The sequence below is a fragment of the Bactrocera oleae genome, chromosome 4, assembly GCF_042242935.1.
Source record: "Bactrocera oleae isolate idBacOlea1 chromosome 4, idBacOlea1, whole genome shotgun sequence".
In the NCBI taxonomy this organism is placed as follows: Eukaryota; Metazoa; Arthropoda; class Insecta; order Diptera; family Tephritidae; genus Bactrocera; species Bactrocera oleae.
The window spans coordinates 8,258,880-8,285,003 of NC_091538.1; the positions used below are offsets into that span (position 1 = coordinate 8,258,880).

At 38.6% G+C, this 26,124-nt stretch overlaps 5 protein-coding genes across 7 annotated transcripts; 3 read left to right on the forward strand and 2 right to left on the reverse strand.

Moving 5' to 3' along the window:
- Window positions 1-54: 54 nt before the first annotated feature.
- Window positions 55-4,986, forward strand: LOC138856877 (spondin-1-like). 3 transcript variants are annotated; one of them, XM_070107751.1, is made up of 6 exons: window positions 55-285; window positions 2,331-2,722; window positions 2,786-2,998; window positions 3,057-3,311; window positions 3,373-3,544; window positions 3,602-4,986. In XM_070107751.1, exons 1-6 carry the CDS (start codon window positions 108-110, stop codon window positions 4,840-4,842), a joined length of 2,451 nt encoding a protein of 816 aa, XP_069963852.1. In that variant the 5' UTR covers window positions 55-107; the 3' UTR covers window positions 4,843-4,986. The 3 variants fall into 3 exon arrangements, with proteins under 3 accessions (XP_069963852.1, XP_069963853.1, XP_069963854.1); XM_070107752.1 differs by lacking the exon at window positions 55-285 and adding an exon at window positions 362-386; XM_070107753.1 differs by lacking the exon at window positions 55-285 and adding an exon at window positions 648-790.
- A 688-nt stretch (window positions 4,987-5,674) lies between these two features.
- mIF3 (mitochondrial translation initiation factor 3) lies at window positions 5,675-6,935 on the reverse strand. The gene is made up of 3 exons (XM_014229715.3): window positions 6,525-6,935; window positions 6,400-6,465; window positions 5,675-6,334 (listed from the first exon to the last, which is right to left on the reverse strand). The coding sequence occupies exons 1-3, from the start codon at window positions 6,836-6,838 to the stop codon at window positions 6,034-6,036; spliced, it is 681 nt and encodes a 226-aa protein (XP_014085190.2). The 5' UTR covers window positions 6,839-6,935; the 3' UTR covers window positions 5,675-6,033.
- Window positions 6,936-7,141: 206 nt separating this feature from the next.
- LOC106614142 (protein HID1) lies at window positions 7,142-10,742 on the reverse strand. The gene is made up of 2 exons (XM_014229703.3): window positions 9,198-10,742; window positions 7,142-9,144 (listed from the first exon to the last, which is right to left on the reverse strand). The coding sequence occupies exons 1-2, from the start codon at window positions 10,537-10,539 to the stop codon at window positions 7,862-7,864; spliced, it is 2,625 nt and encodes an 874-aa protein (XP_014085178.2). The 5' UTR covers window positions 10,540-10,742; the 3' UTR covers window positions 7,142-7,861.
- A 601-nt stretch (window positions 10,743-11,343) lies between these two features.
- On the forward strand, window positions 11,344-22,136 carry garz (Sec7 domain-containing protein garz). Its single transcript, XM_014229781.3, has 10 exons — window positions 11,344-11,740; window positions 11,831-12,029; window positions 12,094-13,220; window positions 13,285-14,259; window positions 14,325-14,533; window positions 14,592-14,818; window positions 15,890-17,186; window positions 17,251-18,344; window positions 19,793-20,007; window positions 20,080-22,136. The coding sequence occupies exons 1-10, from the start codon at window positions 11,639-11,641 to the stop codon at window positions 21,157-21,159; spliced, it is 6,525 nt and encodes a 2,174-aa protein (XP_014085256.3). The 5' UTR covers window positions 11,344-11,638; the 3' UTR covers window positions 21,160-22,136.
- Window positions 22,137-23,567: 1,431 nt separating this feature from the next.
- Window positions 23,568-25,884, forward strand: LOC106614128 (uncharacterized). The gene has a single exon (XM_036374909.2). The coding sequence runs from the start codon at window positions 24,002-24,004 to the stop codon at window positions 25,847-25,849; it is 1,848 nt and encodes a 615-aa protein (XP_036230802.2). The 5' UTR covers window positions 23,568-24,001; the 3' UTR covers window positions 25,850-25,884.
- Window positions 25,885-26,124: the final 240 nt, after the last annotated feature.

Below are 26,124 nucleotides of genomic sequence, written 5' to 3' on the forward strand. Positions count from 1 at the left end.
TGCAAAAAACACAATCTGCATTCGAAACGCTCTCAGCAGCAAGCGAGTCGAGCTTAACATTCAGTTTACTCTTCAATTCGATCGCATAAACAACAGTTTCCGTGAAAATGCTGTGGCTCCAAGCCATTTACGTTCTGTTACTTATAGCCGTCAAGCAGTCGGGGGCGATAATATGTAGCCGTTATCCGATGAATACGAATACGAACAAATCGCCGGTAGATGAGAATTTTTTGGTGACAATTAGTGGCAATCCGCAAACTTATATTTTGGGACAAACATATAACGGTGAGTGCCGGCGGTTGAAGTATTTGACAAATATCCGGTCAAGTCATGTGTTTAGCAAACAAACAACAATAAAAAATAATCAATACTTTGTATGAGTGTTAGTGAGTATTGAAATTTGGCTTTGACATTATCAGACTTGATAGGAAAGACATTGAACTTCAAAATTACGGAATAGAAATATTTATTGTACAATGGCAAAACAATATTGTATACGCATATGCACCGTTATACAAAACAGTTGCTATGTATTATTGGAGTCTAAACTCTGGCTTATCATGCGCGTACTAGAATTGGTTGGCGTAGACGCCGCTTATTTTATACTATATATTTATTAGAAGGTTGTATTACGGGAGTAGTGAGCTAAGTTACTCGTTTTTAGAATTGCTAAGAAAAAACAAACTCCCTCTAGCCAAGAAAAGTTTGAGCAAGAAAACAAAAAACGTTAACTTCGACTACACCGCAGCTGTAAGACCCTTCACAGGTGCATTTCTTATAGCATAAAAAGGTATAAATACAAATTTATCTTGATATTGATCGGTCAGTTGATATGGCAGCTAAGTATATGCTATAGTGGTCTGATCTGAACAATTTGTTTGAAGATTATAGTGTTGCCTTGAACCATGAGCTGTGCCAAATCTCGTGAAGATATCTTGTTAAATAAAAAGATTTCCCATAAAAAGACTTGATTTAGATCGATCAGTTTATATGACAGCTATATGATATAGTGATCCGATATCGGAGATTCCGACATATGAGTAGCTGCCTAAATACTTAGTTTTAAAAATGGTTTACTGAATTTTGTTGAGTTCAGTTAGCCAGTACCGTCGTTAGGCTCTAATTTTTCCAATATAATTCAGAACTCAACGTACTTAAGCTGTCTAAGATGGCAGGTATCTCAGCTGATTGGATATCATTAATTGTATGGAACTCGGTTATGAGCGTAATCTTGCGATCTCACTTAGAAGCAATTTAGTGATCTACAGCTATCTGGAGACCTACGCTTGTCGGATAAAAAACCATTCGCTTAGTATCCATAATACTATAACACAATGAATCGAAAATATTGTGAACGTATTTGTTGGAATAACCAGCTTAGAAGCTCAGGATGATACTATCCGCCAAAGACGAATCGTTGCAACGCTCAAGGTGGACGACCAGATTTAGCGAAAGAAAAGCAAAGAAAGGGTTCTTGCCACATGGCAACATGAAGATTCAGCTTGCTTTGCAAAAATATTTCTTTCTAAGGACTTTAAGCATGAAAAACGCTATGAATTGATTTTGGTTCGTAAAAATAAGAACTTATCCAACCATCCTCGTTTAACATTCTAAACAAATAAATTTCCGTACATTTGTACTTTTTTATATACATACTTACGGTGAGGTAATAAATCAATTACTATAATTCTGACACACCAGAAAAATCAAGGGCTCTTAATCAATTCGTTTGATTATAAAATACAATGCATACAAAAGCTATGCATGTATTTTGCGGAACGCGATTTTTTTTGTTTATAAACAAAGTGCTTTCTAGAACTTTACATTCTTAATTGGCGCTTTAAATGCCTAACAGATTTCGTTCCGAATTTGTACGCGAATATCTGTGTGAAAGTCAGTGCCCTTGTGCACTGTGTATTTTCACTTCATGCTGGTTTCAATTGCCAATAGAAGGCCAGCGCCTTCGCTTCTGGATCTTCTCACTCTTCTTCTTTCAAGCTGAAAGCGGGTAAAATACATTGCCGTAAAGGAAATTTATATTCCGAGTATAAAGCAGTAGTAAAGGCTTTTCTTTGAGTATCCAACTGCAGAGTTCGTGAGACCCTTTAACTGAATTCTCTAGTTCCAGCAACGGAGCCACAATCTTTAGATGCCTACGCAACCAGTTTTAATTATTAAGCATAGCGTTACGGTTTCTTTCACTTGACAAATTAATAAATAATCGTTGCACTGAAAATACAACAATGTCGAATTTTCTCAACTAGTACAAAAAATTATCTTTATACTCGTGCTTATACTTTTTTCCACTCCAACTTCTCACCAACACACAGTCACAATTCAAGCCTACAGTGGTCTGCGCTTTATTAGCTTCAAACTTGCGCTAGAGAGTAAAGATGGCAACCCGAGCTTAACACAAGATCTTGGACATTTCGAATTGATAGATCCGGTAGAGACACGCTACAGTCCGAATTGTATAAATATGGTGGAGAGTACAAATACGAATCCAAAGACGCGCATCGATGTCATGTGGGTGGCGCCAGACAAACCAGGTAGCGGTTGCATACTTATACGCACTACACTGTTGCAACATCGTGATGTTTGGTACATGGATGATGGTGGCCTAACGCGCTCCATTTGTGAAGAGAGCACAGACGAAGTGGAAAGTGCGCCGCTGAGTGAGAATCAAAATAAATGTTGCGCTTGCGATGAGGCACGCTATGAGGTGGGTAGATGATGAATGTGCTAAGGTGTCAAGCTGTTAGCTAAGTGGTAAATTTCTGTTTAGCTTACATTCAAGAGCACTTGGTCGCGCAATCATCATCCGAAAGATTTCCCTACAAAGGGTTGGATAACACGTTTCAGTGATATTATAGGCGCCTCGCATACGGAGGATTATCGCTTCTGGGAATATGCGCAACTGGCCAGTCAAGGTATGAAAGAGTTTGCGGAGCATGGTGCAGCGCAAACGTTGGAGCGCGAGTTCAGTTATAACTTTAAGGTCAGTAAAATGTATATGTAATTGTTAGTTGGTATTGCCACTATTCCATTCTTTTTAGAAAGGCAAAATACGCACCATTATTAAGGCGCGTGGTCCCGCTTTTCCCAACTTGAACGGGCAATCTGTGGCTTCCATACGTGCAGATCCGCAACATCATCTACTATCATTAGCTTCTAAAATCGATCCATCGCCAGATTGGATTGTCGGTGTCTCTGGCTTAGAACTCTGCATGAGCAATTGCACGTGGTTAGAACGGAAAACTGTCACATTATATCCGTGGGATGTCGGCACCGATGCGGGACCCTCGTATACGGTAACTCTAGCATATATTATTTCACAAAATATTTATGTGATTGTCTAGTTATCACTTCTAGTCACCAGATCAGCCACAAATTCCAGCCGCTGTTATACAGCGTATGCGTTCCGATATGCCAAATGATCCGCGCTCACCATTTTTCGACGATAAAGGGGGTAAAATGAAACCTCTGGCAATATTAGATATTAAACGTCAAAGGCTTTACGAACGTTTGTGTGAGGATGAGGAATGTAAGTTTGTAGATAGCTTTGGAGAATTATTTAGATAATTTTTTTAACTACTTACAGCCAACAATCTGGACGTACCGCGTGAATGTTTCACCCATCCTTGGACTGCATGGACCGAGTGCACATCTAAATGTGGTGAGGGTCGGCAATTTCGCACGCGCGTTTACAAACAGCCGGATTTGGCCGACATTTTCAAGTGTGAGGTGGAAACACGGCAAGATCGCAATTGTATGGGCGAAGAATGTGGGCGTACAGAACGACGATTAAATCGAATGCGAGACCGCGATAGGTACGGCGAATATGACTTTGATAAAGTAGAGAAAAACGAGGACTTAGATGGAGGCAACGATGAAGCAAAAGACGAGGAGGAAGAGGAAGATAATGAAGATGATACTGAAGCTGAGGAGGAAAACGAGGATGACAAGGATGATGCGAAAACAGCTAGAAATGAAAATGAAATGGAGGAAGAACAAGAAAAGCTAGAACAGCCAGGATTTAGTAATAGGCAACAAGGTCGTTCGCGTAACCGTTACGGCTACAGGAGACCGATCAATGCAGAGGATCAGGAAACTGAAAATAAGGACGAGAATGAGGAGGGCGAAGAAGTGCAAGAAGAGGACGAAGCAGAAGACGAAAAAGATGCAGACGAAGAAGAGGAGGATGCAAATAATGAAAAGAATACTTTCGTTAATCGTTATAATTACAACAACCGTTATAATTTAGGCGGGCGGCGTAAAGGTGCTTCAAATGAATTGCGTACCGATGAACAAGTCGGTATCAATGAAGATGACGATACTGACAACCGATCACCGGGTCGCTTTGGTAACAGTAATCGCTACAATGGCGGTGGCAGGCGACGAAATGACGAAATAGATGAGGACGAGGAGGAGGAGGATAAGGAGGAAGAAGAGGAAGAGGAAGAAGAGGATGTTGGCAGAACGAAAGGGCGTGGTAGAAACCGTCGTCCGGATGCGCGCCGAAATCCGAATGATAATGAAGAATCCGAGAATAAACAAGCTAAAATACCATATTATTGCCTTCAATCAATCAAGATTTATAATTGCCCAAAAAAAATTGCCTTGAAAAACTACTGGTTCTATAATTATTGCGAAGATATATGCATGCTCTTTACCGCGGATAAGTGTGACAGAAACCGAAATAAATTCACCTCCTTAGAATCATGTGAGGAGACATGTCGGCCGCCGGGAAGTGAATTCTTATTGCGTCGCAAACAAAAGCAAAGCTGTTACAAACCAAACGCGTTGCGACAACATAAATCTAGATATTTAGGTATTAGTTAAGACGTGATTGTTTTAGTTGTAAGAATTATTGTTTTTGATGCATTAGCTAATTTTCGAACTCGTTATTTTCCGTTTAATTATATTTCGTTATTAATTACTATATTGAACGGCAGTCTAAGGCGTGGTTCATCCAAAAACTGGAAAGGACTAGGTTTTTATTTATACGGAAAGAATTTGTCTTAAGCTACAAATTTTCATTTTAAAAAATTATTAATGAGTTAGCAGTTTTCTGTTTTCTCCGTCTAGCTTAGTTTTAGGCTACCAGGCGACTGTTAGGGTAACAGTGAACGTAGTCGAAATTCACATAGTTCACATCGAAATGGGAACGACTTAAGTTAAGTTAACGTCATCTTGTTTTCTAGCACTGGACCAATGGACTCGGGTGCGCTAAGCAGGCGTTGGTAGACGACCCGCTTCTGCGTGACTGTGAAATCCTTTTGGCATAGAGGAGATCTACTGAACTAATTGGCACGGTCGTATAGAGGAAGATGATGTAGCAACATCCAGGCTCTTTCTTCTCCATTGTCCAGTCTTTGAAAGACTGAGGTTGAAACATCTCATTGCGCGAACCAGTAGACATAGCCGAAACTGACGTTTAACAAATTTATGATAGGCTCGAGGCGCTTTGTTAATTTATGTGTGAGGGTTTATGATCAATTATTTAGAAGTTTTAGGTACCAAAATGGAGCGGCGTTCTAAGCTGTCCAATGAGATTCCTGTTTGGATCGATTTCTTTACTTAGTCTATGTAGATATCAACCTCTTGATATCTTTAGTCCATTTCTAACAATTTTCAAATTTCTTAGGTATTCTGATAATTTAAATAACACAAATTATATAGCATATGCATATGCCTATATTACTTTTACTTGACTTGAACTTAATTCAATTTACAATTTTGAGGTTAAACATAATAATCTTTTCTATATAAAATTATGCGAGCATCGAGCTATCTTTCCGCTTCTCTGGCCTTCTTCAGTTTGAACCAATATAAATATTTTGAAACTAGTAGCATAACCGTGAAAATGCCGAACACAATAACTGGCTTTTTGTTTTCATCACTAAACGAGGAACTAAGACTTTTAGTATTAGTAACGTCTAGCGTTGTTTGCGCTGCACGCTGCGTAAGTAGCTGCGTGGAGTAGTACCGTGCACCGGTCAATGTTTGGCTCCGAAGCACGGGCATTACTTGTCATGATTGCGTCACTGTTTCACCTGTTTGCTTCGGTACGGGTAAAATATTAAATTTGATATGTGAACCCTTGATGCGTTTCTGCACAATGCGTCCGATAATTTCGGGTTCCGCAACGCTTTGTTCAATAGTTTTTAGTATACGTTCGCATTTACCAATATCATTAGGGCTACCTTGTATGAGTACGCAAACTTCGTGATTTTTCGACAACCATTTAGATATGTGTTTCAAGCGTGACCCCAAATCATGTTCGGTTATGCGCGAACCAAGTGTGAGCGATTTTTCAGATTTTTTCTCGGTGCTGTAGAATAAAGTATATGTAAGTACTTGATTTACTATACTACTTAGTATAGCCGTATGTGCTACCTGCTCTTCTTATCTACTGCGCTTTCGTCCAGGTCCTCAGAGAGCATTTCGGCAGCCGTAACTAGTCTGCAATAATTGATTGAAACAATTATTCGATTATATTTATTTTCTACGAATATGCATACTTGTAAACAGCGCGTTGCGTCTTTGTATCGAAATCCTGTTGCTTAACCAAATGCAGCTCACGACGTTTGGCCAATTTTTGAGCCTCCTTAAATGTTGTCACCGTCATAGTTTGATTGGGCTGTACAAGTGTTATTTTGGATAAAGGATTTGTGCTTTGTTGCTGCGTAATTCCTGCATCACTGGCAGGTGTTGTAGACGACGGTGCGCTTGTGGCACCTGTCTTTTTAGTACGCACACAAGCTGATAACTGCACATTTTGGTGCACAAATGAATAGAGTAAGGTTCTTGTTGATCTCTGTAAAAGCCGATTCATTTTTTAAGATTTTATTAATATTTTGATGCGAGAAATTCGCGATAAATTTTTTGATTTTCACTTTTGTTTTTGTTTTTTATTTTCTTTCTACTAACAGCTGTTAAAAACAGCTGTCAAAGCGGTTCGCATGATGGCACAGTATTTTGTTATCGATAACAAAATTGATATTTTGTGTTGTGATTGCAATCAAAAAATTAGAATTGTGCGGAAAATAGTTCTTAAAAGCCAAAAAATTTAAAAACTGTTGTAACCCCAAATATATTCTTTCTTTCATTTCTTTTGATAATGAGATAAAAATCGCAATTTTTTTAAATTTGCAGAAAATCTTGATTTATTCGTTATTTATTAGGTTTTCGTTTGCATTATAGATATATTAGTGTATATGTACGTATATATTTAGTAGGGAACTGCATATTTTATGTTATTTATATATTATACGTGAATTATATTTTGCATTATATATATATATGTATATATGTATATGTATTAACTGTAGTATAAATTCAATATGTGTATTGCCAACATAATTTTTCTAAATTATCTTTTAAATCTCTTTTTTTATTTATTGTTTAACTTTGTTTCAAACAAAAATAAATAAACAAATAGAGAATATAAAATAAATTAAAAGCGCATCTAGCGCTAGCTTCTATGAAGAGATTTTTTGCTTCACATTATCAGCTTATTATTACAAACTTAAACGAAATTGTCATTTTTTCTTATATACAAACTTTAGCTTTAAGGGATTTGTTAATTATACACTTATTACTGACTATACTATAAAGCTTTAAAATAACTTCTAAAATAAAAAAGGACATTTTATAAAACTTTCAGGCATTATATAGTTAAAATTAATAAATAATAATTACTATAGGCGCTTCCGTATAACTCAAACATTTTTTGGAATGCACAGTTTGTATATATGATTGCTAAACAAAAACAAAACAAAACAATAATAACAGCTGTTATGCTAATTGCACCTTTAAATAGTTGTACACGTTCACTAAGAGACAACTTTTATAAAATTTATACCCGCTGAATTTCGAAAAGTTTCACATCCGTATCATACCATATAGACGGACCGACATTACGCAAATATATAACACCCCAAATATATGTACGGAACCAGGCGGTTGTGCCAGCATTCGCTTGATATTTTCTAATAAGTATGGGATGCGGTACTGGTAGTAAACCAACGAGCGTACCGTGTTGTAAAAATTTCAATATTTCCGACTCATCTGTCAAACCCTTGTCAATACATATCTTCTCCACTTGTGGTACGAGCACCTGTAGCAAACGCATAATTGTTTGTAGCGGTAATTTTGAACGCCACGATACGATCCATTCTGGTGTAGGTGACCAATGATCACCCGTTGCATTCGGTACCATACGTATGCTGCCGCGTGTGGCCACAGAGAGTCGTGTTTGATGCTCTTTCGGTATAGAATTGCTTTCGGTTGAATTAAGCGATGTATTGCTGCGACGCGCAATATCATTACGATTTAGACTAGTTGGTGTGCGATTCTCTGTCTGCTCAAATTGTGTAATGTCTGATGTGCCATCAACGGTGGGTGTTTGTGGATCTTCGCTGCTTGGATGAGCAGCCTCACGTTCTGTCATTTGATTAATGGCAGGTGTTTCCAGCAAAGACGTCTTTAAAGTACCCGGTTCAGCGGGTAAAGCTGACATTACATTTCCCTCTCCTGGTGTGTCGCTTTGTTTATCGTGCGACTCAGTTTCAGATTCACATTCCTCATCATCTACATCAACATCTAATTGACGACCACCACTCAATGTGGCGATATGCGGTGATGCATTTGAGTGTGGCACGGGCGGTATGTTGAACTTACCAACTTTGCGTCCACTTAAGCATTTTGCGATACCAGCCATATCCGCTGGTAAATTTGCCATTGCATGAAATACGTGTCGTTTACGTATGATTGTGTAAACTAAATTGGAATTACCATCGAATTGGTATTGGATTATGTTATTGAAGATTTCCAATAAAAAGAAAACTAAATGGTGGTTATTGGGTGCCGACAGCAGGAACCATGGTGTGCTAAAAGCCTCTAATAAATGTAACAGCTTCACACTAGCCACCATTGACAACGTCTTTAGATATGGTGAGACGTTCACCAGTATAGTGAGGAGACAGTCAAATAGCGGTTGCAAGCGTTGATGGCCCGTGGCTATGATCTTATGGAACACAGTTATGAGAAGATCAGCGTGGGTACCAGTGAATACTGGTATATCCATGGGTACGGTCGCGGTGTAGGGTTTATTAAGGCGTACACCGAAATTACGTTCACCTAAAAATATAATTATTTTAATACACCATTAAATTAACAACAGATAAATTTACCTGAGAGTAGTAACAGTATAAAAACACCAATATGCATGAGGCCCACGCGTGATTGATCTGCGCGTGAGTAGTTCAAATGGTACAATATTGGTATAAGTATATCCAAAACATCGGAGCTTTTCAACACGAAGTAGAGAAACTTCTTATTAAAGTCACATACTTTCCAGAATAGTATAAGCAACTCTTGATGACAATGTAGGCGTTTGGTCGAATTTGGTAGGTAATTTTGCAGTAGCGGGTTGTTAAGCAAACGCGTTATGCCTTTCAGTATGAAGTGAAAATCCTCATCGCGATGAACTCGTGACAAATAATTAATAAACAAATTATCACCGAAACCGTCATCGTATGAGTTGGCTGCAGGCGGTGTAGTTGTGGTTGCTGTTAGACCTTGCATTTGACGTCGCAACTCTAATTGCTGCTGTTGATGTATTATCATGTCGTGATCTAATGTTACAATAAGTATCTGCAGACAAGCTTCCACAAGCGGTTCAGTGGTATCTTGAAATAGCAAATGATTATAGGGCACGCCCAAGCCGACGGGATCGTAAGCACACACTGTATTCAGCAGTGAAGTGAAGAGTGGTAACGCATGTCGATTATCAGCTGAGGTAAAGTACGCAATCCACCTGTTCGGTTCATCCGTTAAGCTGTAGATAGTTTCTGAAAAACAGGTGAGTAAAAGTTTTAAAATTTCCGTGCGTCGCTTTTCCATATTGGCATTTTTCGGTGGTGAATGCGCAAAACCCACACCAGCTTCCCATATGTATTCACAACTATCAATATTAGCCAACTCCTCCGCCTTATCGGGTCCGGCACGACGTGTTGCAGTCACCGTGAAATCAGGGCAAAATAATAAATCACATAAAGCATTGATTAAAGATTGTGCCAATGGCACAGGTTGTGTGCCAGTAAGGCGTGGCGAATTTTCACGTAACACTTCAATTGCATCGGCAGATGTGGGCGTATTTCGCGTGGGCAGACTACTCCAGAAAAACTCACGCCACTTTTCATCCTCAAATATATACGGTAGAATTCGTATTAACAAACGCACACAATTCAACACACACTGCTGTTCTACATGCGTACGACAACTGTTATCTACTGCTAGGGCCAACTTCTCAACGGCCTTGTAACACAACGTCGCCAAGTTGGCCGGATTATCATTACGTATATTCCGTATTTCTGCTGATGTGACCAAGGCAAAAACGTCTTCTAGTGTTGTTTGATGTCCATACCAAAACTGGTCCCAAAATTGATTGTCAGTGTCATCAATTTTCTGGTTTTTCTGCGTGAGCTGTACGATAGCTTTGCGGAAGTTCAATTTTGAGTCAGAATTTCCCATATTGCGTGTCCAAAGCGCACTTTAAAATTTAACTACGGCTCTGATTGGTCAAAGGACGTGCGGGAAAATATTTGTAGGGATGTGGAATGGAACAATTAATTAATAAAAACTATATTTAATAAATATTTTCACTTTTTACACGTTTATATGCACAAATCATTGAAAACTCCAACGTAGAAAATGAAATTCTGCTTTCATCTATCATTTTTTCCCAATATTGCCAGATTTCTCTGTTAGTGCAGCTAAAGGCATAACTTCATATGAATGTGGTAAATATGATGTTTTAAAATTTTTTGATAATTAATATATATGATTTAAAATTTTATTAATCTAAGTATTTTGTCCTAAGGCAGTAGGTAGGTAGGGTGGATCTCTGTTGTTGGTGTTGTTGTAGCGGCAGAATTCTGCCGAGTTGACAATTCTTGGCCGGAATAAATCCGGGTCAGTTCCGGTTACATAGACCCGACTGTCGTGGATCTCTAACAACACACCGGTTAATACCGTTATAAGTTACAGCGAATGTTACAGAAACTTAACAGCTGCAATTTTTTGAATCCCTTTTTCTTATAAATATCTTAAAAAAAATTAATTCTATCTATCTATAACAACTAAGCAGGTAAATTGTAACAGTATATTACTTAGTATACAAAAGTTTCACATAAATTTCCTATAAAAAAACTAAACTTGCAATTTGTAGCTCAAAAAGCAACGGTTATGCCGCTACTGGTGAGAACAGGCGCTGCACATTAGCATTGCCATTTGGAATCCTATTCATAATAAACAGCTGTCAAGTTAATACTCATAACGAAACGTCATCACTTATTTGTCTATCGAGTAAAAATTGTCGTGGCTGCGTGGAAAAATTGTATATTTTCATTAATAGTTTTCTGTAGATATACACAATGTTCAAGAATAAATAAGGGTCTATTGTTGTAAAACAGTAGGCAAAAAAGAAATATATTGTACACAACAATTCACAGGATTACCAGCTGCATTGTTAAATAGCAAGTTTGTTTGTGTGTGTGTTATACTTCTACTGCGGGTATTTCCGTAGCCGAGAAGAAAAAAGTAAGCGATTTATATCAGATTCTATTAAAAAATGACGTTACCCGGCAATGGAATCTTCGTGGTGCGCGAGCAGATGTCCACGCTAATGACGGCGATGCGCCGTGGCACGCGTTGGAACTCCGCCGCTTACGTGGTAAGTGGTATTCATTTGCATATACTATACGTAACAAACATATGTTTGATTTTAATCATGTTGATTTATTGTGTTTCAACAAAACTTTAGGATGAAGAAAAAGATGGCTTAATGAAAATGTTCGTTAATCTTAAAGAAATGTTAAAAAATGTAGAAGATTTAAGACTAATAGAGCCCAATATATTTCTGGCGCCATTCTTGGAAGTAATACGTACCGACGAGACTACGGGCGCTGTTACTAGTCTAGCGCTAGAAGCTATCAATGAATTTCTATCATCAGGCTTAATAGGTATACATGCTTTATAATATAAATAGTTATTGCTATTAATATTTTTTTGTTTTAATATACACAGACCCCACCTCAACTAATCTCGCCGTAACTGTGGAGAATATCGTTGATGCCGTCACGCATGCACGTTTTATGGGTACCGATCAGTCTTCAGATGGTGTTACACTTTTCTGCGTCGTTGAAGTTTTGCACACACTTATGCGTTCGCCCGAGGGTTCGGTGCTGAGTAACGAGGCGGTGTGCGAAGTAATGCTCAGTTGCTTTAAAATTTGCTTTGAACCACGTCTCAATGAACTTTTGCGACGTTATGCTAAAAAAGCGCTTAAAGATATGGTTTATCTACTCTTTATGCGTCTACCACAATTCTCCGAAGATCGTAATGCAGCAAATGTATTGCGTAAATTCCAAATGATAGCCACCTCAATGGATCAGAACAAAAGCAAACAGCGCAAAAAAATATTGAAAAGTGGACAGGCATCAAAAGCCACCAATACGCTATCGAGAAGTAGTAGCGATAATGTAAAACCAGAATTGGAACGTAAATTATCAGTCACGACTGTTATAGATCCACAAACGCCACATTTACAGGTGCCACACACGAAAGCGCTACCCTTAGCCACAACGCCAGCGACACCGGCCGGCAATATACTCGATATGCAGGGAAAAATTACACAAACGCCAACAACAACACAAGGCATTGTCGATGCTGATGGCACAACAACAACAGAGCCGTCTATAAATGTGGAGCAATGCGAAGAGCATGTCGACGGCGTGGAAGGCGCTGCACCAACACAACCGCTAATTTGTGCCGAACAGCAGGCCACTGATGCTGGCGCTAACAACTTAACAACAACAACGCTGGTAGAAGCTGAAGAGAATGGCTTGCAGTCGAATAGTGGCGGCAGCAGTGAGTATATAAATTCGGTTGGCGTGCGTTTTACACAACAAAATTCGCTTGATGGCTCCGAGGGCGCTGCATCACTGCTGCCTTATGGCTTGCCATGCATACAGGAGTTATTCCGTTTTCTAATACTGCTCTGCAATCCATTGGACAAGCAAAATACCGATACCATGATACATATGGGTTTGAGTTTGCTCACCGTGGCGTTCAAAGTGGGCGCCGATAACATCGGTAAATACGATACGTTGCTGGAGTTGGTGAAGGATGATTTGTGCCGTAATCTTTTCGCTGTAAGTTGCTTAATGTGTTAAAATTAAAGCGGTTACTAATTTTTGTTTTTATATTTGATAACAGTTAATGAACTCAGAGCGTCTCACAATATTCGCTGCCGATTTACAACTTTGCTTTCTGCTTTTCGAATCGCTACGCGGTCACTTGAAATTCCAACTGGAAGCTTATCTCAAGAAACTATCCGAGATAGTTGCGAGCGATAGCCCGAAAACGCCTTATGAAATGCGCGAGCTGGCACTCGACAATCTGCTACAATTGTGGCGCATACCAGGTTTCGTCTCCGAACTCTATATTAATTACGATTGCGATTTATACTGCACCGATCTATTTGAGGGTCTGGTCAACTTGCTCTCCAAATACACGCTATCCGCTACAAATGCTGTCTACAGCACACACATCATTTCGCTAGACACGCTGTCATCGGTTATCGAGAATATTGAGCAAAATTGCATCGCCTCTAAGCTGGTTAACAACGAGAATGGCAGCACAGGCGCAAGCACAGTAACAACCACCGGTCGGCATTCACGTCATAATTCCGAATTGGAGGCCATAATTATCGATGGCAACAATGAAGACAACAAATCGGTTGTGGAAAATATCTCCAAATTCATTAATAGCTCATCACGTTTACGTCTAGGCGCTGGTGGCATAGCTAACGCCGGCTTGACACGCGAATACTTAACGAATGTCAAGCAAAAGAAACGTGTGCTCTCGCAGGGCACAGAGTTGTTCAATCAACGTCCCGATAAGGGCATACAATATTTGCAGGAACATGGCATACTCAGCGCGCAACTAGATCCCATGCAGGTGGCCTTGTTCTTGCGCGAAAATCCCGGCTTAGACAAGAAAATGATTGGTGAGTACATATCGAAGAAGAAGAATGTGGATTCGAAGATTTTGATGAATTTCGTCGACTCCTTCGATTTTGCCGGCTTGCGCGTGGATCAAGCGTTGCGTTTGTATTTGGAGACTTTCCGTTTGCCGGGCGAGGCGCCACTCATATTTCTCGTACTCGAACATTTTGCCGACCACTGGCATGTGCGTGTGTATATCATGCATTAGCGTGTTAAAATTATATTAATTTCCATTCGATTTACTTGCAGAAACAAAATAATGCGCCATTTGCCAATACCGATGCTGCTTTTAGTTTGGCCTATGCCATCATTATGTTGAATATGGATCAGCATAATTCGAATGCGAAGCGTTTAAATGTGCCTATGACACAGGAGGACTTTCTCAAAAATTTGCGTGGCTTGAATGGTGGCGTGGATTTTGATCAGGAAATGCTTTCAAACGTTTTCAATGCAATCAAGTGAGTGTTTCGTTTTTTTTTTCGTATATCTTTTTATTCGCACCATATTATTGTGTAGAAATGAAGAAATCGTCATGCCCGCTGAGCAGACTGGTCTGGTGCGTGAGAATTACTTGTGGAAGGTGCTGTTGCGTCGCGGTGTGGGTCTAGATAGCGTTTATAAATACGTGCAGGATGCAGCCTACGATTTGGAGGTCTTCAATTTGCTATGGGGTGCTTCGTTGAGTGCTTTAAGCTTTATGTTTGATAAGAGCTCCGAAAGTGGTTATCAACGCATACTGAGTGGTAAGTAGTACTCTATTTCATATTTATTTTAATTCCAAAGACTTTTTTTTACAAAATTTTTATTTGTAATTTTTTTTATATTTTTTTTTAAATTTTTTTTTTATAAATTTTTTTTTTATAAATTTTTTTTTTATAAATTTTTTTTTATAAATTTTTTTTTTATAAATTTTTTTTTATAAATATTTTTTTTTTTAATTTTTTTATAAAAATATTTTTTTTTAATGTTTTTTTATAAAAAGATATGTATTTTTTTTTTTTTTTAAATCGATCTATTTTTTTATAAAATTTAATGTAAAAAAATTTATTTTTCAAAGCATATTTTTTATTAAAAAATTTATTTTGTGAAAAATAATATTTATGTATATAATTCAGTTAACCGTTTTATTTATAAAATGTTTAGTAAAAATTTTAAATTGAAAGTCTTATTATCGTTACTATATATAAAATATATTTATTTAATAAATTTTCTTTTTTCAAACCAAATTTTGATTAACATTAATATTTATTATAAAATTTATTTTATTTCAAATAATATTTTTCATTATTCAAATAACATTGTTAATTAAAAATTTACTAAATGATAACTTTCTTATTTCAAAAAAATGTCTAAAGACTTTTTTTCCGAATTATTATTTAAAAAAAAATTTAATAGTAAAATATTTTATAAAAAAAAGTTTTAGTAAAATTTATTAATTGAAAGTCTTATTAACGTTATTTTATATAAAATATAGTTTTTAACTAAAGTTATTTTATTTTACTTATATAAATATTAAAAAAGGCTCTTCTGGAGAAAAAAAATAATATACAATGTAGTTATCATAAATTTTATATTTTTTAGTTAAAATGTATTTTTTTTTCAGTAAAGTCACCTTTTTTCATAAAAAATATCTAACTAAAATATTTTGCTACATAAAAATAACGTTTTTAAAAAAATATTTTTTAAATTTTTTAATTAATATTTTTATATTGTTTGTATATACATATATTTTTTATTAAATATACATTTTTCTTATTAAATATATATATTGATTTTATTAAATAATTGAAATAATTTCCACTCTTTTTTTCTAGGCTTCACCAAATGCGCTGGCATTGCCGCTCACTACAATTTGCATGCCAATTTCGATGCGCTCATACTCACCCTTTGCAAATTCACCACACTCTCGAATTTGTCACAACCCGAGGCGACCACCGTCGCCAATAACGAGCTTACCCAATCGGTTGGCTTCGGTTTCAATGCAAAAGCGCAGGCGGCCATGCGTACTGTCTTCGCTTTGGTGCATGATTATGGTGATTGCTTGCGCGAAGGTTGGAAGCACATACTTGAGTTATTCCTGCAACTATTCCGTTTGAAATTACTGCCGAAATCATTAATTGAAGTGGAGGACTTTTGTGAGGAGAGCGGCAAGACACAATTGAAATTGGAGAAGCCGAGCCAGAAGCAAGAGGCCGGCCTCTTCTCCAGCCTCTACTCATATCTCTCCTCGGAGGGGCAACGCGAACCGACCTACGAAGAGCAAGAGTTTATAAAGTTGGGCAAGAAATGCATAAAAGAATGTCAATTAGATCAAATGATACAAGAATCGAAATTCGTGCAATTGGAGTCGTTGCAGGAGTTGCTACGCAATATTTTAGCGCTGATCAAGCCGCCAACAGCGGCTAAGTACGACGACGGCACACCGTACGCCGAGGATGTTGTAGTCTTCTGGATGGAATTGCTGGTGAAGATAGTCATACAGAATCGTGATCGTATGGTGCATTTGTGGCCGGATGTGCGCGACCGCATCTATTTGCTGCTAATCGGTGCCACCACTTACAACTATGAATATCTGCTCAATCGCAGCATAGTCGCTGTACTGAAGCTGGCCATTTACTTGATGCGCAATGAAGAGCTTTGCCCCATCGTGCTGCAGTCACTTAAAATGTTACTCACGCTGAAATCTGCCGTTATTTTACGCATTTCTCGACAGATTTCCACCGGCGTTTACGAGCTACTCAAGACTTCGGCACAAAATATACACTCCGAACAGGATTGGCAAATAATTTTCACGATATTGGAATGTGTCGGCGCAGGCGCTGTGCCACCCGAGTATGTAGACATTATATTGCCGCAATTGCCGCTTGAGTTGGGCGGCGGTGCCAATTCCGAGGGCACTTTGAGCAGCGAAGAGGATTCGGGCTTACCCGATCGTGGCTATTTATCAGATACAGATGCGAGCATCAAGTCGCAACAGCAGCCAGCGCAACAACAAAGCAAACAGCAGCAACAGCAGATACATTCGAACACGAGCAGTCCGTATCCGTCGAGCCCGACCGCCGAGAACTGGATTTTGGTGAATAAGGATAGTGATTTGTCTACGCAATCGCGGTAATTACTATAACTGTAAATTTTTTACTTTATATAATTTGCTGATTTTTACTACGTTCCACAGTCCACAATCACCGCCTACGGCGAACGCGGCGAATTCGACCACAGCCGCACCCACAGTCTCACCGCTCATCTACAATTGTAAACTGGGCGAACACTCACCCATCGCGCTCTTCAAATGCTGGGACTCGCTGGCGTTCATCGTGCGCAATGTCGCACACATTACACCCTACAACTTCGAGTCGTGCGTGCGTTGCATACGCACCTTTGTCGAGTGTTGTCGCGATGGCGGCATAACACAGCGCCGCAAATTCGCCGCTGAGTTCTCAGCAAGGAACACAACTAACGCCACTGTTGCGCAACGTCGCAAAGCGGCCGCCAAGCGCAATGAACGCGATGCACAACGTAAATCAAACACAGCGAGCGATTACTATGCGCACGAGCAACGTGGCGGCGACGCTAAGGAGGAGGACTTACGTCAACGCTACGAAACACTCTCCATACAATTAATTGACCTCATGTACACGTTGTATACGCGCACGGCGCAAATCTTTCGCTGGTGGGCCGAGGAGGAGTGCGCGGTGCCGCAGTGTTCGGCGCTGTGGGCGCAAGGCTGGTGTCCACTGCTACAGGGCATTGCGCGGCTGGCCATGGATCGGCGTCGTGAGGTGCGCACCTATGCCATTTCGTGTTTGCAGCAGCGCGCGCTGCTAGTGCACGACTTGCAGACATTGTCGGGCGCCGAATGGGCGTCTTGCTTCCAACAGGTTTTATTTCCGCTACTCAACGAATTGTTGCCGGAAAGCGCTTCGGTGGCGCATTTGGAAATCGTATTGCTGGAAGAGTCGCGCATACGCACGGCCACCATTATGTCGAAGGTATTTCTGCACCATCTAACACCGTTAATTGAATTGGGCGCCGCCTTCAACGAGCTGTGGATTGATATACTGGATTATATTGAGAAATTCATGAAAGTCGGTTCCGATATGCTGTCCGAACAGATGCAGGAAATACTTAAGAATATGCTGTTGGTAATGCACTCGGTGCGCGTCTTCCACAATGATGACGGCACGCTGCAGCTGCCGCTGTGGGACTTGACGTGGCAGCGCATAGGCGAATTTCTGCCCAACATCAAGGACGAGCTGTTCCGCGATGAAGGTAAGTTTGCGCTGTTGTTTGTATACCATTAATTTACTTTTTAAAGAAAAAATAGATTTTATTTGCGAAAATTGCAATCAAATAAATTTATTGCGTGCCGATTTGGCCAATAACTGCCAAGTTTTCCATAGCGAAGCAAAGCAACAAAGCGCACTTCCTTCGCCACAGTATACGAAAGTTGCCACGAGTTCAGTACCGAGAAAGCTAAGAAAATTATGGAAACTGAAACGCCAAGTGCCAATGGATTAGTTGAAATTTTGCGCAAAAACAAGCAGATAATTAAATTTTTTATCATTAACAGTATTTAGTTTTGAAAACTAGTTAAAATCGCAAAGAGTAGAGACTTTCTTCGCACAAATTTATTTGTTTAAGTTTTAGTTTTTTTAAGACGTGTTTTAGTTATTTATTTATTTTTTTAGTTGTTTTTTTAGTTGTTTTTTTTAGTTGTTTTTTAGTTTTATATATATATATATTTTTTTTCATATTTTATTTTTTACTTTTATTTTAAATTTTATTTTTTTTTGTAGTTTTTTTTTTTTTTGTAGTTTTATTTAAAGTCTTTTTTTAATGTTTTTTTAGTTATTTTTTTTGTTGTTTTTTTTAGTTTTTTTTTGTTGTTCTTTTTAGTTGTTTTTTAGTTGTTTTTTAGTTTTATATATATTTTTTTATTTTTTATTTTTTATATTAATTTTTAGATTTTTATTTTTTTTTTATTTTACTTTTAGTTTTTTAAAATTTTTTTTTTAAGTTTTTTTTAGTTGTTTTTTAGTTGTTTGTTGTTGTTGTTTTTTTAGTGGTTTTTTTTTAGTTTGTTTTTTATAAATAATTTTGTGAAAGAGTTTCTTTAGCGTTAGTAAAGGGTTAAGTTCACCTTGCTTATGTTTTTATACCCTGAACAGGGTACATTAAGTTTTCCACGATGTTTGTAACGCCCAAAATATAAAGTATATACCATATATAAATCATTTGTTGGAACCGCCGAATGCCATACAAACTAAATGATAAATCAAGTTCTTGTAAGGAATATTTTATATTTGTGAAGGGTATTATAGCTTCGGTGCAATCGAAGTTAAAGTTTTTTTTATTGTTTTTTAGTTAAATGCATTTATTGACGAATAAATAAAAACCATATTTAGCATTCGGTTCATATTAAATATCAAAAACTTCATAATTTTTAGTAAATATTTTAAAATTTAATTAATTTATCTAAATGCTTTTATTAATATTGTGGTGTAGGGTATAACATATTGATTGTTGTTAATTTAGCTAACAATTTGTTCGAAATTCTATTGGTCATATGCGAGTTCGAGTCAAACTTGACCACAGCCATTTCAAATAAATGTTGTTTGTTGTTGTTACACTTCTTTGTTTTGTGCACAAACATTTCTGAAGACAACTGTCACAGCCATTGCCATTTACATACGCCTGCCACTTGTTTATGCTTTCAGATAAGCGCGCTCAAGTGATGTCTGTGACCAATGCGGCATCTCCACCACCACCACCACAGCCACCACAAGCAACAACCGAAACCGCCAGCTCACCAAATAGCATTTCGGCAATAAAACCAGCCGACACACAGCCGGTGCTGTTGCCGCCCACACCGTTGGCGCTGCCAGTCGCCACATCAGCACATTACACGCAACGACCACACTCTGCCGAGCTGGTAAGTACAAAAATAAATAAATGAAAAACTACACAAATTTGTTTAACTGCAACAATATGCTATAAATTACAGTTGAGCAGCGTGCAGCGTCACAATTTGGACGCCACATCACCGCGCCACTCATTGGCCGCCTCGCCGATCACAACCAATCCGCTGTTACTGTTGGACGACACGCCACTGCTGGTGCGTCCGGTGCCCAGCATTGTGCCACAAACGGTGTCGGAGGCAACCACAACGTCACTCGCCGCTTCGCCCACCGTGGCTGCCGTCAATGCGCCAACCAGTTTACCTGATTTACTTTATGATACTGCGCAGCTGTCATTGGTGAGCGCCCAAGCAGCTGTCGATCAAGCGCAGCATGCGTCAACACAGCAACCAGCGGTTGTTGTCAACAATACCGTGCAAAATAATAACTACAGCAGTTATTCGTACGCTATTGAGTTGCCGGAAACGCCACCAGCGGCCGCAGATGCGAAAACGCAATTGTTGCAACAAAAACCACAACAACAAAGTCATGAGCCGCAATCACACCAGCAGTATACAGATTACATTGCTGCGCAGGCAGCGGCCACTCAAAAGCACTACCAGCAACTATTGCTACAACAACAACAACAACAACACGCTTTATACAATCAACATGCGCTTGACGGCCAGCAGCGCAGCGCCACCCACACAGCGGTCGTACAGGCGAACGCTCAACAACAACAACAACCACCACAACAACAGCAGCATCAGCAGTCCGCTGTAGACACGCAGACGACCGATAATGTGCCAATATCCACCCAACAACATTCCCACTACACCAGTCCTCCCTACATTGTCATGCAAAGCAGCAATCCATCGCAACAACAACAACCACCACCTGCTTTGCTACCACAACAAACGAATCCTGCCATCGTATCGAGCTACGCATCGAATATTGCAATGCAATATCCGACCTTACAACAACAAAGTGGCGAAAATGATATCTATCAAGAATATCTGAAAAATCCCTATAACTTATCAACACCAAACACTGCTCGACACACAGAGCTGACAGCAGCACCAACAGCGTTGACAAATGTTTTCGCTTCACCAGCGAGCTACTTTAATGCCAGCGTCGATCCCAGCTCAATACCGCCCGGCTCGGAAATGCTCTATGGCCAGCCATAGAGTGTGCGCGCGGTTAACGGTTGAATACAGTTAACGAATTACATACATATATATATATATACATATAGAATAGAAATTGTATGAGGTTTGCACCGCAACCTAGTGTGTATATACACATATACAAGCATATATAACAAAGTATTGCAACATGCACACACCGCTAAATACACATATGCTACAGTGTTGTGGAAAATATGGCATCTGTATATGTGTGCGAAACACCTTTTATAATGAAAAGTTGTTGGAAATGAAATTTATTAAAAATTTAAGAAATTCCCGTTATTTTTTAAGCACATCTGCAATTATGTGCAACTTTCTCAAGTAGCAGAGTAGCATAAAACTAATGTGGTTGGTTACGTTTTGTGTTTAGAAAAAAAAGTAAAAGCATTGTTGCAATTGCATAGAGGAGAATGTGTGCAAAAAAAAAAAAAAATTTGAAAACTTCGCTAAATAAAAATAACTATTATTTTTATTCAGTAGCAATATATTATTAATTTTTGTTATTGTAAATTTTACATACATACATACATACATAAGTGCATAAATCAATACTATACGATATATAATATAAATATTTACACACAAATTGCAAATTATTTTTTATGTTTTTCAATTTATAATTTACATTCCGTAATTGTTGGTTTTAAACACACACACACACACACACACACACACACTTACACACTTTTTTCGATAAAATATTGAGTGTTATTTTTGAATAGTTGAATATTTAGTGCAAATGGCAACAACAACAAGCTTACCTTGTCTATTATGTAGCAAAAAACGAAGAAATATATATTTAAAAACAAGAAGAAGCAGTGCAAATCTGCGTATACATACTATATATATCTACATGCATAATTCTAACGTTAGTTTATTATTATAACTATTATTATTGTGTCTGTGTGTAAATTAACTGTAAATACATGCGTAACAAATAAATACACATATAAACAGTGAAAATAATTAAAAATAAATGCAGCTTGTTGTTGTTTTTGTTTTTAATAGAAAAGAAGACAAGTCATTATGTTCAGGTCCGAAGGCATAATACCCTGCTGAGGACGATCGACGACAATTTTTTCATGTTAATCGGAAACTGCTGCTCTCCTTCGCACTATTATTGGTTTAACGTAACCGGAACGCACTCTGATTTAAAACCGGTTAAGGATAATCAACATGATAGTGTTGCAAGGAGAATCTTTTAAGCCGCTACAACAACAAAAAACACACCAAACATTAACAATATCCATCATGCCAGCAGCCAGCTATGAAACCTATAATTTTTATCGCATGCGAGAATTTTTAAACTAACTTATCAATATCAACAAATGTCAACTACATGTGTGCCTGCAAAAACGCTAGTGGGCGTTACTATGTATGTGTGTATGTACATAAGTAACATGCAAGCATATATAATATATTATATAAGTACGCCACGTGTAAAGAGTGACTATCAAGCAAGCGGTATCATTTTGATTCAACAGTTGAATGACAGTTGCTTTTAATTTCACCAGCAATTTGACAAGACAATTTCGAACAAGTGACGTATGTGCGAAGTCGAGTGAATTATTATTAAATTTGTGGATGACATTTCCCACTTTCTCGTGTAAGCAAAAATAGTTTTTCATTCTGTCAAAAAGTGCTGAAGTATGCTGGCAATAAAGAAGACCACATTGGAATTTGACACTTTTAGTCAAAACCAGCTGTTACAGTTCTATATGCGTACAACAGGAGAGGTTAAAATGTTCAAATAATTAAAAAGTAAGCTATTAAGAGTTCAGTTAATAGAGTAGGCTCGATTGAGTGACAATAAGAAAAGACAAGAGCCACACTTTAAATGCTAGCACTCGCAAAATTTTTCAGAAGTTTTTGTCCCAAAAATTTTGTGTGCTATAGATAATGTGAGCTTTTTCTTAGTGCCTACCGAAAGCGGTTTTTAGGTTCATGAGAAACGTATGTATGGACTCGGCTATGCTGTGGGAGAGAATTGCTATCAGAAACTACGATTTTATGACGCAGAAGTACTCGTACTTGGAGCAGATTAACTATTTCCTATTATATAGTTTTCGTTCTGTACAGGAGGGTTTTTCCTATCGATGGGTTTCACTTAAACAACTGTGAACGTTGGTTCTTTGTGATACCTAAAAACTCGGCTAATATCAATCCCATCCACTTCGCTAGGTGTCCGGAAGCTAGTATGTCTACCGAAGATATTTCAATTTCAGTCTGAAAAAAGCCAAGCAATAAGACAGAAAGTGACAAGATGTTTCCACTTCGCCTTCGTCTATACAGCCTTGGCAAAACGCGTTCGACAAAATATTAGCCGCACCACGTGTGTGAACCCATATCCAGTTAGAATACCTACCTAATTTTGAACTGACCTCGTTTAGGTGGGAAGATACTGACGCTAAGGCAGTTAGACAGTTTGTAGAGCAGATTAAAGACTGGCTGCTTCTAACCCGCATTTATCGGTGTCAGACTATCAATTAAATTTAAGCATTCGCTTGTGAGTATTTATTGGGGTTTATGAAACAAGAAGTATATACAAGTACAATAATATCCGTTTGGTGAGTTAATGACTTAACGATTTTATTAGTAATAAGTTTCTGAAGACACACAACGTCGTCACAGGCCATCGCATACAAAATGTGACAAATCCCCAAAGAGCAGACTCTCGTTAATTATTCCAACTTGTTGACAAGGCGCTCATGCTTGTATTCCCTACAGATTGTAATGTAAAGCTTTATTTTACAAAATGTGTACTCCAATTGCCTTTAAAGAGACTGCAAACGAAGTTGGAACTGTTAATTCACTTGCATAAGTTCATTAAGGAGTACTTACGATGAAATTGAATTTCGCTGAACTACGGGTCTTTTGGCTCAGCTTGCTCTGCCTTAACACACTACAGCCGGTGCAATCTTGGGAGGTGGAATACATTCTAAATATGCTGTGCATACTGGGTAAGACATTACAAATACAAGAGATCATTTGGTACGTGAGCGAACGCATAGATGCGACGAATAGCGTTGACGTACAGGAGCTCATCATAACGTTGGACGAATGTTTGGGCCTCACACAGACAGTGATAACCAATCGCACCGATATACGCTTAATACAATCGGAAAATAAGAAAAATGGACTGAGCGTAGTCTTCTGTACGGCGCCTGATGATCCCATTCTACATGTCTATGATCGCACAGCGCTCGGACGCCATATGTATTTCGGCTTAATGATCATGATGAATATTGTGGATGACTTCAGAGTGGCGGAGCAACTATTGCTAGGACTGCGTGCGCGTAATTTTCAAAATACTATTTTATATTACTACAGCAGCAACCGAACCAATGAGCTCTTTGCTTACTCCTTGTATCCGGAGTATCACTTAGTAAATCGCTCCAACTTTTTGGAATATTTAATGCAAACTTTTAAGAGACTTGTAGCTGGCGGCATGAATATGTTGGGCTATAAGTTATATACACCGCTACGTCAGGACCTACCACATGTCTTCAGTTATAAGAATAGTACAGGTCAAACCATTTGGCGTGGTTCAGCCTATACCTTGTTGAAGTTTTTTACGGACTACGGCAATGCCTCCTTAGTAAGCTACGAAATGCCGGAAGATCAACTGGGCGGCAATGTAATCGATATGAAGGCGGCGCTGAACCTCATACGTCACAAAAAAGTAGATATAATGGCACACGCTTATGCTTTATTCAAAGAGGACGACGAGCTTGGCAAGAGTTATCCGCTCATGGTGGTGCGCTGGTGTCTCATGGTGCCCATTTGGAATAGCATCTCAACTATGTACTATCCGCTGGAACCCTTCGATGATCTTGTTTGGTTTATCATTGTTGGCGTTTTTGTTGCATTGCTGAGTGTCAAGTGTTTGTGGTGCTGTTGGCAGAGCACACATCAGTTGGCGCAACGGTTAAACGATACCGTTTTGCAATGTTTCTGCCTGAGTATTGGCATTTGCACGCCGAACTACTATAGCGCAGCTACTCTGTTGGATTTCCTCATTTTCAGCACCATCTACTTTTATGGTTTCTTTCTTACCGCCAACTACACCTCATTGTTGGGCAGCATATTTACCGTAACTTTATTTCGCACACAAATCAACACCATGGATGAGCTGATAGCAACGAATATTTCCGTTATGATTATCGATTATGAATTGGAGTTTCTACTTGCCGACGGTGATCAATTATCAGCAAACTTCTCACGTTTGTTACTGCCAGTGGATGCGGCCACTTTCACTCAACATCAAGTGCAGTTGAATACAAGTTTTGCCTATTTTATTACGGAGGAGAAATGGAATTTTCTGGAATTACAGCAGAAATATCTTAAACAACGTCTCTTCAAGTTCACCGACATCTGCTTCGGTTCCTATCATTTAGCCTATCCACTACAACCGGATTACACTTTGTATCGCAATCTCGAATATTATATCTATCGTATGCATTCGTCGGGCATGTTGGGTCACTACCAGAGCACAGCCTTCGATTATGCCGTGCATGCGAAACTTGTGCGGCGTTTGGCGGATAATACGGAGTTCACGTCGGCTGGCATGCAACACTTGGTTGTGATCTTTTTAATGCTGCTGGCGATGTTTTGTATTAGTACATGTGTTTTTGTTGGAGAGTTATTAAATGTTCGATTGATGAAGAGCCGCGCGCATAGGCGTCAGTGAAGACAGTCTCATTATGACACTGTTTGTTATATGCTAATGATTAATTCGAATATTATTTCTTAAATACTTATGCTGCGTCATAATAAATAATTTTCTGTTTCCATGTTAATATTTACTTTAAATCTGTTTTGTTTATATTTAAATGATGAATATTGTAGTAAACTGTTATTTGTCGAACGAAGAGCAACGCTGTGCGCTCATTGGCTCGCTGCTGGTAGGATACTCTCTTCAACTAATATATGAGTGTGAGCAGTACACACTAGTAATAATAACGG